Source organism: Orycteropus afer, unplaced genomic scaffold (assembly GCF_000298275.1).
Source record: "Orycteropus afer afer isolate SDZICR_OR568_19922 unplaced genomic scaffold, OryAfe1.0 scaffold00253, whole genome shotgun sequence".
NCBI classification, from domain to species: domain Eukaryota; kingdom Metazoa; phylum Chordata; class Mammalia; order Tubulidentata; family Orycteropodidae; genus Orycteropus; species Orycteropus afer.
In genome coordinates, this window is record NW_006921840.1 from 3,264,933 (window position 1) to 3,278,106 (window position 13,174).

At 38.0% G+C, this 13,174-nt stretch overlaps 1 protein-coding gene across 1 annotated transcript in view; it reads right to left on the reverse strand.

Annotated features, from left to right (window-relative positions):
* The window catches only part of CFAP54 (cilia and flagella associated protein 54), a 602,528-nt gene that overhangs the window by 158,252 nt on the left and 431,102 nt on the right, over positions 1 to 13,174 (reverse strand). The window contains 3 exon segments of the mRNA XM_042782173.1: positions 5,454 to 5,547; positions 6,577 to 6,682; positions 8,329 to 8,484. Of these exon segments, the coding sequence (XP_042638107.1) occupies positions 5,454 to 5,547; positions 6,577 to 6,682; positions 8,329 to 8,484 (356 nt within the window).

The window sequence follows — 13,174 nt, forward strand, 5'->3', positions numbered from 1 at the left end:
GTGGTCAATGACATGAGACAAAGTATATGTGAACTGCTGTATGGAAAGTGAATTTGCTCTGTAAATCTTCACCCAAATCATAATAAAAAAAATTAATTAATTAAAAATTTAAAAAAAAAAATCAGTTGGATTCCTCTACACCAGCAAAGAGGTCTCTGAAAAGGAAATATGAAAATCAGTAGCATTTACAATCATCATAAACAATGTAAGATACTTAGGAATAAATCTTATCAGAAACACAAAAGACCTATACAAAGAAAACTATAAAACATTACTTCAAGAAACTGTAAGAGATTTACATAAATGGATGAACATACCATGCTTGTGAGTAGGAAGATTGAACATTGTGAAAATGACAATACATCTGAAAGCAATCTATACATTCAATGCAATCCCAATTCAGATTCCATCAACATTCTTTTAAGGCATGGAAAAACAAATCACTAATTTTATATGGAAATAAAAGAGACCTCGTGTAAGCAAAGCACTACTGAAGAAGAAGAACAAAGTAGGATGTCTCACACTCCCCAATCTCAAAACCTACTACACAGTCACAGTAGGCAAAACAGCTTGGTATTGCTACAGTGACAGACACATAGACCAGTGGGGCAGAATTGAGAACCCAGAAATGGATCCATTGACCTCTGGTCAGCTGATCTTTGATAAAGGGACAAAGTCCATTAAATGGGGAGACAAAATCTCTTTCACAAATGGTGTTGGTAAAACTGGATATCCATTTGCACAAAAATGAAGCAAGATCCGTACTTCACACCATACAACAAAACTAACTCCAGATGGATCAAAGGCTTAAATGTGAAACCTAAAACTATAAAGTTCATCAGAGAAAAAATAGGGGCAAACTTAGGAGTCCTAATTTTTGACCTAAATAGACTATCAAGCATAATCCAAGAGGAACAAACAGCAGAAGATAAACTAGATGATTGGGACCTTCTAAAAATTAAATTCTTATGTGCATCAAAAGACTTCTCCAAAAGAGTAAAAAGACAATCTACAGAATGGGAAAAAATATTTGGCAATGACATATTAGATAAAGGATTTAGCTCTAAAATTTATAAAAAAAAACTCCAGCACCTCAACATCAAAAAGACAAACAATCCAATTAAAAAAATGGGCAAAAGGCATGAACAGATACTTCACCAAAGAAGATATTCAGTTATCCAACAAACACGTGAAAAAATATTCATGATCATTAGCCATTAAAGAGATGTAAATCAAGACAATAATGAGATATCATCTCACCCCAGCATTAATAGCACAGTTCAAGACAGAAAAGAACAAATGCTGACAAGGATGTGGAGAGATTGAGACTCTTCATACACTGCTGGTGGGACTGTCAAATGATACAACCACTGTGAAAATTGGTATGGCGATTCCTTAAAAAGTTGGAAAGAGAGTACCATTTGATCCAGCACTCCCATTACTAGGTATATATTCTAAAGAGAGAACCAGGACATGAACAGACATATGCACACCCATGTTCATTGTATCACTATTCACTAGAGCAAAGAGAAGGAAACAACCTAAGTGCCCATCAATGGCAGAATGTATAAACAAACTGTGGCACATACACACAATGGAATACTATGCAGCCCTAATGAATAACGTAGAATCTGCAAAACACTGCATTATGTGGATGAACTCCGAGAACATGCTGAGTGAAATAAGCCAATCACAGAAGGACAAAAATTGCATTAGTCCACGTTGTAAAAAGTCAGGGAAAAGTTTATACATGGAAGGAAACTTTTGTTGTTGGTTACCAGGAATGGGAGGGGAGAAGGGGTTAAAGTCTGGGATAGGCTGAAAAATAAAGAAAATGGCCAATAAGCATGTGAAAAGATCTCAACATCTTTAGCTATGACGGAAATGCAAATCAAAATCACAATAAGTTACCATTTGTACCCCTAGATGGCTATTAAAAAAATAAAAAAAGATAATAATAGGTGTTGGTAAGCATGTGGAGAAACTGGGACTCTCATAAAATGTTGGTAGGAATGTAAAATGATGCAGTCCCTTTAGGAAACATTCTGGTAGACCCCCCAGAAGGTTAAACATTGAACTGCCATATAATCTAGAAATTCCTCTTAATTTTTATAGCCTCTTAGGTACATATCAAAGAGAAATGAAAACACTTTCTACACAAAAACTTGTACAAGAATCTTTAAAGCAGCATTATCCATATAAACAGTCAAAACTGGAAAAAGTTCAAATATCTCTCAATTATTAGATATAGAAAATGTGGTATGTTAATCAGCAATAAAGGGAACGGACTACTGATGCATGCTATAAGACGGATGACCATCAAAAACATTATGCTAAGTGAAGGAGGCAGACACAAAAGACTAATTATTGTATGATCCCATTTATATGAAATGTCTGGAAAAGGCAAATCTTGAGAGATAGAATGCGGATTAGTGGTTGTCTGGGTGTAGGAATGAGCACCGACTAAAAATGTGCCTAAGGGATCTTTTGGGGATGGTGGAAACCATCTAAAAATGGATGCTGGGGATAGCAGCACAACTCTTTACATTTATTCAAAATACGTAAATTGAACAATTAAATTTCATGGTATGAAAATTATACCTCAATAAATTTCTTTTTAAAATGGGTACCTGCTGATCCCTCCCTTTGGACTGTCCTCCTCCAACTTAACTACTTGGAAAACTCCTATTCATGCTACAAAACACAACTCATCTGTGAAGCCTTCTCCACCATTTCCTGAAGCAGAATTACTGCACTTTTTTGCAGATAATGTGTCCATGTAAATACTGTGCACATACATGTAACACACATAGCGCACACTAGGAAACAAAATAGTGAGGGGGTTTGTGCAGTTTGCAAAAGAACACATAACACGTTATTTGCAAAAACACTCAGGAGTGCCTATTTGCTCCGCTTCTCTACCATAACATACCTTGATTACAGCCCTTTTCACATGGCAATGTAATTAGTTCTCTCTCTTGCTGTACTCTGTGCTCCTTAGAAAAGATAGCAATATGCCTGGCATATAAAACTTAGTGTTTGGTTAATGAAAAAATAAGTGAATATTCAAGAATTAGTCAAGTGAATTTAATCAACAATTACTGACTTTTTATTATATACAAAATACTAATGAAAGAACCAAGATGATTAGCCAAAATTACATAACAGATAGTAATAGTTTCATTTTTTCAATATTTATTAATGTGCCACCGCCCTTGTCTTGTTTACTTCCAGCTACTCTAAGAGGTAACTATAACCATCTCCATTTCCCGAATGTAGAAACCAAGTCTTAGAGGGGCCTCAAATCACCCAGTGAGAGTTGTCATGAAGTAAGTATGCAAATCCAAGCCAAAGCTATGCTTACTTGGCAGTATGGGCGCACCATGAAAGTGAAAAAACAGTGCTTTCATTTAAGGGTTTATAATGCACTGTCATTATTGGGACAAATCTCAAACATAATATTTCAATGGTCTGAATGCATCTGGATGAAATGTGGTATTTTTGCGGAGGGGCTGTTTTCTGTGCTGTTAGTAATTTTGTGACTTGCAAAAATAATTATATTATATCATGATATACAGATAATAATGTTCATATTGTATGGAATTATACTCTTCTTTTTTGTTTAAATCCTAACTTGTTCAAACTCTTAATTATAACCACTTCTCCAGTAAAGGCCAAAAGGGGATGTATTGCTATCTTATCATCCTATTAATTTGCATTGCCGCTTGGTATGAAAACAAAGCAGTTTTTTTTTGTTTTTTTTTTTCTCTCTCTCTTACTGGAAATAAACATGTTTATCACACCACAAAAAGTAAGTTTTTCTAGTTTGTAATCATTTAGATTAAAAAAATAACTGCTATCCACCCAGGGCAGCTACACATGAATAATTCAACTGATTGAAAGTATGTTTGCCTAAAGGTATTAAAATATATTTATGCTGTGTCAAAAATTAGAAATTTGACATGAAAATTTTCTGAAAAGATCTCTTAGGGTCAAAGGATTATTCAATTAGGATGAAATATAAAAGCCTACTGAAATTTGAAAACAAAAAATAGTAATCACTGGGATTGCATACCTAAAACCCACTCAGTTTATTCCTGTCTTAATGAGTTCTCTCAGTCTAGATTCTGAATTTTCCTGTGTGGGCCACACACCAACAGCAGTGTCATTATCTGGGAGCTTGTGAGAAATGGAACTTCAGATTCTATTCCCAATTTACTGAATCTGCATTTTCATAAGATCCCTAGAGAAGTTGGTGCACCTTAGTTTGATAGGCCCTACTCTAGGTTAAGGAGCCTCTGGGTGTACAAACAAGGAGCTCTGGTGGCACAGTGCCTAAGGCATTTGGCTGCTAACCAGATGATTGGTGGTTGAAAGCCACCAGCCACTCTGCAGAAGACTGGATACTCTTCTTCCATAAAGATTCACCACCTCAGAAACACAAAAGGGTTCACTATGAGTTGGAATTTATTCAATGGCAATGAGTTATTTTTTGGGGGGTGGTGGTGGTGGGGTGGTGTTCAAACAGTTTAGGCACTCAGCTGCTAACTGAAAGTTTGGTGGTTCAAATCTGCCCAGGGGCACCTCAGAAGATAGGTTTGGAGATCTACTTCTAAAAAATCAGCCATTGAAAACCTTATATAATACAGTTCAACTCTGACACACATGGGGGCACCATGAGTCGGTATCGATTCAGTGGCAGTTGGTATCTCGACTCTAGATTGCACCTCTAGCTAGTTGTGTAGCTCCCTCCCCCTTCCACCCCTTTTGGATCCCACCTTGAACATCACCTCTTCTCACCATAGTTGATCACAGTCCCATCAACTCAAGCTATTATTAAGTCTAAATTTCACTACCTTAAATCATCTCCCTATTCCCTTCTCCTCTTTCTCTTTCATTCCCTTCTTCCTTTCCTCCTCCTACTTTCTTTCTCTATTGGTTTACTGTCTGTCTCTCTCTACAAGAAAATATACTCCAAGAGAACAAGGACACACTTGTCTTGGACATGCTTTATCCCCTTATTCTAAAATAATGCCTGGGTCACAGTACCTGCTCAATATATACGTGATGAATGAATGACTATATCAAGAGTTGATCTGGTTATATACCCTATCAATACTGCAAACCTTATTTTTCAATCTGCTTAACCAATACTTCATTTCCTTCAATTTCTTGATCAATACTAATGATCTACTGCCTTAGAGTATTCACATGCACTGACATTTCACAGATAACATTTTACCAGGCATAAATGTCTACATGAAATCTATTTCCAGGGCCTTCCAGGAAATGCCCCAAGAGGTATCTAAATGCAAGAGTGACAATAAAAAAATGAAATTAATTTCTCCAAGTCACACAAGAAAATCTTTCTCATTATTTTGATAGCACAGTGTTACCAAAATAACAAGCTCAATGGCCATTAACTTATAATTTCTAATAAGACAGTTTATTACCTTAAATGTTAATGGTGATGTTGAAAGTCTGCTCTTTGGCCTTCTCAGATGAAAATATAATAGGGCAATTTCTAGGTAGGAGTCTCTTATCAACCTAAAATGATACAGCATCATGCTTATTAAATAGCCTTACTATTCATAGTATTTTAAATTATTTGTTGATAATTTCTGGCCTTATGAAAATACAGTCAAAACCAGCATAGATCCCAAATGCACCCTCTTTTCATAGCATTTTTGGCCAAAGACACCAGCATCTTCCTCCCCATAGACTGGATGCTCTTGATGAGAGCTGAGTATTCTACCTGTCTTATGGTGGGAATACTCCGTGCTATGACTGCTATGCAGCCCACCCTTGACATCATTCTGGAATATTCCAGCATAAAAGGCACTATAAAGAAGTGAAGGTCAAGACTGGGGAAACCCACCTTGAATACCAGTTCCTATCTGTCCTCCTACACTAATTGAAATTGAAAGAGAAACATAGGGTTAAGCAGAAAGCTATGATTTGGAACTGGCTCTGTCTGTGTTCACTATGAAACCTGTCAGCTGGGGCCATATGGATCACTTCAGCAATAATAATGGGGGCTTATTCTCAATATTGAGGGGAATTTTATACAGAATTAAGTTGATCACCCCTCTTGCTGATGACCAGAGTGAATATTCACATAAATCCCCTCTCCAAACAATTTCACAAGCAATGAGAGCTGTAATCCTGGGATAGATGGGAAATCTGGGTATATGCTAGAAGCGTATTTCATCATGGTAATGATCATTATCAACTACTACCACTACTGAAGATAAGGCAATCTACTTCCATAGTATACTGCCTCGGAAACCCAAGGAGGGGTCGCTATGAGTCGGGTCTGACTCGATGGCACACAACAACAACCACCACCACCACTACTGAAGCCTTGGGTCAGAGCCAAGAGTAACGTGCTTGGAAATAAGTCAGTAAACCTGTTGGACAGATGTACCCCAGTGAACTAGCATGACATGAAGGGGCCACTCCCTCATTCCAGCCTTAAATATTTGATGTTGTAACAGAAAACAGGGCTAAAATCAACACACACACACTTTGCTACAACAATGCAAAGATATTTTAACTTTTTTTTTTTTTTTTTACCCTGAGTTTTGATCATTTCTCAGGCTTAGTTGTATAGCTTCAAATAAACTCTCAAGTTGGAAATGTGGAGATTTCTGGTCTGTCAATATCTGACGTTCTATTTTGCCTGGAAGAAGAAAAAGATATACAAAGATGCATTTTTCCTTTTAATATCAGTGAGAACTTACAAACAAATATTCATGCTGGAAATTCAGAAACTGGGTGTGCTGTCCGTGAGTGTATTTCCTGCTAGAAGGTAATCAGACCAGGAGTCCCCAGGGCTGGGACTGGTCAGCACTGCCCAGCAAATGGCTCCCCTGCCTCCAGTTAGTAGAAGTGGAGAGACTCTAGGCAAGGACAGTAAGTCATAGATTCTTTTTGGTTTCTCCAGCACAACTGTTCTCCATCTTATTTTTCCTTTCCACTTCCTTACTTTGTGCTTCTCCCTCTCACTCCTTTTTCCTATATTAATATTACTTGTTCTCCTACCATCACAAAGATAACAGAAAACATCTCCATTAAAAACAAAATCGCAAAAGGTCAGCAAATGTTGGAAAACCATCACAGGGACGGAAATGCTCTACCTCCCACACATCTCCCAACCCTTACGTGAGCTGTGGCTTTCAAGGGTAGGCACTGGAGAGGCCCATAGAGAGCAAAAAGAGTAAGAGAAGAAAATCTTATAATCACTCTTAAGAGGATTCACAGGTATCAAACAAGATGCAGAAAGAACACAGAGCCCATCAGAATTGAATTCATGTCCGACATCACTTAGCAGATGCTGGCTTTTAGAAAGCTGCTTAATCTGTATGCGTCTCATGTTCCTCATCTTCAACTGGGATCAGTCATCTCTACCTTAACGAGCAATCTGAGATGTAAAACACTGACTACAACACCTGGTATCTAGTAGGTACTTAAAACAATGGCAGCAATCATGTTATCACCATCATTCTTATTCTCATGGATAAAATGGCTACAGGAAAATAATATAAATGTAGTAAATATGTGTTGTATAATAAACACAGGTAAACACTTAGCTGTTAACTGAAATGTCTGTGGTTCAAACCCACCAGTGGCTCTGTGGGAAAAAAGACCTGGTAATCTGCTCCCATAAAGATTACAGCCTTGGAAACCCTATGGGGCAGTGCTATTCTGTTCCATACGGTCGCCATGAGTCAAAATTGACAGGACAGCACACAATAACAACATACCATTTATTTTAAGTGGGTGGCATAGTGCCTAAGGCATTTGACTGCTAACCAGAAGGCTGGCGGTTCAAACCTACCAGCCACTCCTCGAAAGGAAGGTTGGGCAATCTACTTCTGCAATGATACTGCCTCAGAAACCCAAGGAGGGGTTGCTATGAGTCAGATCTGACTCAAGAACAGTGAGGTTGGTTTGGTTGTTTGTTTTTTAAGTACTGTTATAATACAGAAAAAAAAAAAAAAAAAAATCTGCCAAGCATAATATAAGTAACATTATTTATAACTATGTAGCCAATACTGACGTTTTTGAACGAAATATAAAACTTCACGTAAGGAGGGATAACTATAATCATAAAAAAAGCTAAATAGTACTTTTTTTTTTCTTGCTAGATAAAAAATTGAAATCAGCAGTGGTCTTTTCTCTAAAACTGAGTCTGGCAGGAGTCCCAACACGTTTGTCGTCACCGAGCCCTTTACAGGTAATGCCCAGGTTTTCCAGAAGCTCATTGTTAACAGAAAAATAAGTTTCATGAACTTTATCATAATTTGAATTCCAGGCACATTTTACCTTTCTGAAAAAGAATTTCAGCTTCTACCTCATGTTCTTCCATTGCTGATGTCTTACAAAGCTTCAATGCCATTTCAAAGAGATGAAAAGCAGGTGACCATTTTAAAGGGTCCTTCTTTTTATTGGTGTAATGTATTTGCTTGGCCATAGTATGTCCTAAAAGAAGCACAGTTGGGTGAGGAGAGAAAAATAAAGTACACAGGTTTCATAACAAGCCTTCATGGCACCAGACTTCTCTCACAGAAATGACATCTGTTAACAACCCAGGTGGTCTTTACAGTTTTTCATATCTAAGAAATATTTTTAAAGAAATGCAGTGCCCAATGTTTTAATGAAATATGACAACAGCCCTTAGCACACTATCTTTGATTGATTTTCAACATATTTGTTATTTTTAAAATAAAGGATATTATCTCCCAAGACTCTTTCAGTTCTACAATTTCATGATGTTCTACAAAGCGACTTCCATGTACTTATGATGAGGTTAATGAATGAGGGATGCATCTAGAAGATGTATGTTGTTTTCCATAAAATTTGCATATATTAATAGCTAGTTGTTTTCTTCTACTTAGCATTTGCAGTAGTTGTTGGCTATACATTTGTCTGGCGTTGTTATGGACGAGGGCTACATGCTATACATCTTGCGTGGAACCATCACTTAACAAAGTACTGTTGTGTGGAAAAGGCATTAGATTTATTCCGTGTGACCTCAAAGACAGACACAAAGACATTTGCTCAACAAATATTTGCTGAGTTCTTACTGTGGGCCAAGTACTGTGCTAAGCATTGGATAAAAATGAAAAGAGAGAATAATAAGTGCTAAAAACAAAACAAAACAAAAAGCCCACCAAACTCACTTCCATTGAGTCAATTCTGACTCATAGTGACCCTATAGGATAGAGAAGAACTACCTTCATAGGGTTTCCAAGGCTTTAAATATCTACAGAAGTAGGTTGACACATCTTTCTCCAGTGGATCAGCTGGTGTGGCTAGTGGGTTCAGAGCACCAGCCTTCTGCTTAGCAGCTAAGCAGTTTAACCACTGTGCCACCAGGTCTCTTAATAAGAGTTAAAATTAATTAAATTTAATATTATATGAGATTCCTCCATGCCAAGCACCTTCTCAAGTATTAAATAAGTATTATTTTATGTAGTCCTCACAACTTTGAATGGATACTATTATTATGGTCATTTTACCAGGGAGAAAGTGGTGGCACAGAGAGGTTTAAGTCACTTGGCACAAGAACACATGACTAGTTAGTGGTAGAGCTATGATTTAGCCTCTGTAGTCTGGTTCCAGGGCCCATGCTTTTCCTCGTAAGGAGGAGATCACAGAGCTTAGTGCTTAATGGGGAATACAACTGGCCAGACAGCCAGCACACTGTCAGTGGTCCTGCACAGGAAGCACAGAGGACCTGGTAGCAGGTTACAGGGAGCCCTAGCCCAGATCAGGAAAAGGTCAGGGAAGGCATCCCAGAGAATAGGGATGTCTAGGCCATAGCTGATGAGCCCCTTGTCTTTTGATGATTATAAAGAAGAAAAACTATTGGGATAAAGAATAGAAGGCAACTAGCAGAAATAATACATTAATGAGATATTTTAACGTGTACACTGCTGTTGTCGTCAGGTGGTGTCGAATTGGCTCCAACTTATGTACAACAGAACAAAACACTTCTCAGTCCTGCACCATTGTCACAACCCTTGCTATGTTTAAGCCCGTTGTTGCAGCCACTCCATCAATCCATCTCATTGAGGGTAGTTCCTTTCTTTGCTGACCTTCTACTTTAGCAACCATGACATCCTTCTCCAGGAAATGGTCCCTTCTGACAACATGATCAAAGTAGGTGAGATGAAGGCTGGCCATTCTTGCTTCCAAGGAGCATTCTAGGTACACTTCTTTGAGGACAGATTTGTTAGTTTTTAGCAGTCCATGGTACTTTCAGTATTCTTTGCCAACACCACAATTCAAAAGTATCAACTCTTCTTCAATCTTCCTTATTCACTGTTCAGCTTTCACACACATATGAGGTGATTAAAAATACCATGACTTCGGTCAGGTGCAACCTTCGAAGTGACATCTTTGCTTCTAAACACTTTAAAGAGGTATTTGGTAGCAGCTTTACCCAGTGCAATATGACATCTGATTTCCTGACTGCTGGTTCCATGGGTATTGACTGAAACCCCTGACAACATCAATCTTTTCTCTGTTTATCATGATGTTGCTTACTGGTCCAGTTATGAGGCTTTTTGTTTCCTTTATGTTGAGTTGTAATCCATACTGAAGACTGTAGTTTTTGATCTTCATCTATAAGTGCTTCAAGTCATCTACACTTTCAGCACATAAGGTTGTGTCATGAGCGTATGTCAAGTTGTTAATGGTTCTTTCTTCTTCCAATCCTGATGCTGTGTTCTTCTTCATTTAGTCCAGCTTCTTGGATTATTTGTTCAGTATACAGATTGAATCAGTATGGTGAAAGGATACAACCCTGACACAAGCCCTTCCTGATTTTAAACCACACAGTACCCCCTTGTTCTGTTCGAATGACAGCCTATTTGTGTGTACAGATTCCTTATGAGAATAATTAAGTGTTCCGGAATTCCCATTCTTTGCAATGTTATCCATAATGCGTTATAATCTATACAGCTGAATGCCTTTGCATAGTCAATAAAACACAGGTAGACATCTTTCTGGTATTCTTTGCTTTCAGCCAAGATCCGTCATCAGCTATGATATCACTCATTCCATGTTCTCTTCTGAATCCACCTTGAATTTCTGAAAATTCCCTGTCAGTATACTGCTATAACTCTTTTTGAATTATCTTCAGCAAAATTTTACTCATGTGTGATATAATGATATTGTTCAATAATCTCCACAATTCTGTTGAATCATCTTTTTTTGGAATGGGCACAATATGGATTTCTTCCAGTCAGTTGGCCAGGTAGCTGTCCTCCAAATTTCTTGGCATAAAGAAGTAAGCACCTCCAGTGCTCTATCCATTTGTTGAAACATTCTGTGGATTCCTGGAGCCTTGTTCTTCATCAGTTTCTTCAGTGCAGCTTCAACTTCTTCCTGCAGTACCACTGGTTCTTGATCACATGCTACCTCCTGAAATAGGTGGACACCAACCAATTCATTTTGATACAATGACTCAATATATTCCTTCCATCTTCTTTTGATGCTTCCTGCATCGTTCAGTATTTTTCCCATGTTGTTGTTGCTGTTGTTATGTGCCGTTGAGTCAGACCCGACTCATAGCGACCCCTCCTTGGGTTTCCGAGGCAGTATCACTATGGAAGTAGATTGTCCCATTTTCCTTCCAAGGAGTGGCTGGTGGGTTTGAAAGGCCAGCCTTCTGGTTAGCAGTCAAGTGCCTTAGCCACCATGCTACCAGAACATCTATTTTTCCCATAGAATCTTTCAATACTGCAAGTCAAGGCTTTAATTTTTTCCTCAGTTCTTTCAGCTTGAGAAATGTCGAACGTGTTCTTCCCTTTTGGTTTTCTAACTCGAGGACTGTGAAAATTTCATTACAATACTTTACTTTGTCTTCTCAAGCATGCTTTGAAATCCAGGGTCTTTGTTTCCAGGGGACTCCCAGGAGAGTGAGGAAGCCAAGCTGGAATAGTAAGAATAATTAAGTTCTTTCGTTTCAGCATTTCTTCTATTTGCTTTACTTACTGTATATTCTATGTTCAAGAGCAAGTTTCAGAGTCTTTTCTGACATCCATTTTGGTCTTTCCTTCCTTTCATGTCTTTTTAATGACTGCTTTCTTCAGTATGATGTTCTTGATGTCATCCCACAACTTATCTGGTCTTCGATCACTGGTGTTCAATGTGTCGAACCTATACTTCAAATGGTCTCTAAATTCAGGTGGGATATAATAATGGTCGTTATTTTGGCTCTTGTCAACTTATTTTATTAAGTGCATACTAGGGGATTTAAAAAGAAAGGCAGGATTACAGAATGATACAAATACCAGGTTTTTGTAAAATACTGGGTGTTGGCCAGTCGTTGGTATTATAATGTCATCTGAAACACTGGACAAACCCCTACATCCTTATGACCTTTGGGTGTCTTGCTCTGAAAAATGATGCTACAGAACTAGAAAATATCATAGGTTCCTCCAGGTTCTGAATTTGTGATGCTAAGATGCTGTTGTTATTAGGTGCCACTGAGTCAATTCTGACACATAGTGACCCAATCTACACTAGAACCAAACACTGCCTGGTACTGCGCCATCCTCACAATCCTTGCTATGCTTGAACCTGTTGTCACAGCTACTGTGTCCGTCCATCTTGTTGAGGGTTTCCTTTCTTTCACTGACCCTCCACTTTACCAAGCATGATATCCTTCTTCAGGGATTGGTACCTTCTGACAAAAGTATAAGAGAAGACTGGCCATACTTGCTTCTAAGGAACATTCTAGCTATACTTCTTCCAAGACAGTTTTGCCCGTTCTTCTAGCTATCTACAGTATATTCAATATTCTTTGCCAAACCACAATTCAAATGCGTGAATTCTTCTGTGGTCTTTCTAAGATGCTATGCTCCACAATCATCATCACAAAGGATGTTTCAAAATCCATCCTGAAGCGCAATGCTGTCAGTGATAGGATAATATCCATATGCTTACAAGGAAAACCACTACTGTTATTCAAATTTACACACCAACCACCAAAGCCAAAGATGAGGAAATTGAAGATTTGTATTAACTTCTGCAGTCTGAAATTGACCAAACATGCAATCAAGATGTGCCAATTATCACTGATGACTGGAATGCAAAAGTTGGAAACAAAGAAGAATCACCAGTAGTTGGAAAATTTGGCCTTGGTGATAGAAATAACACT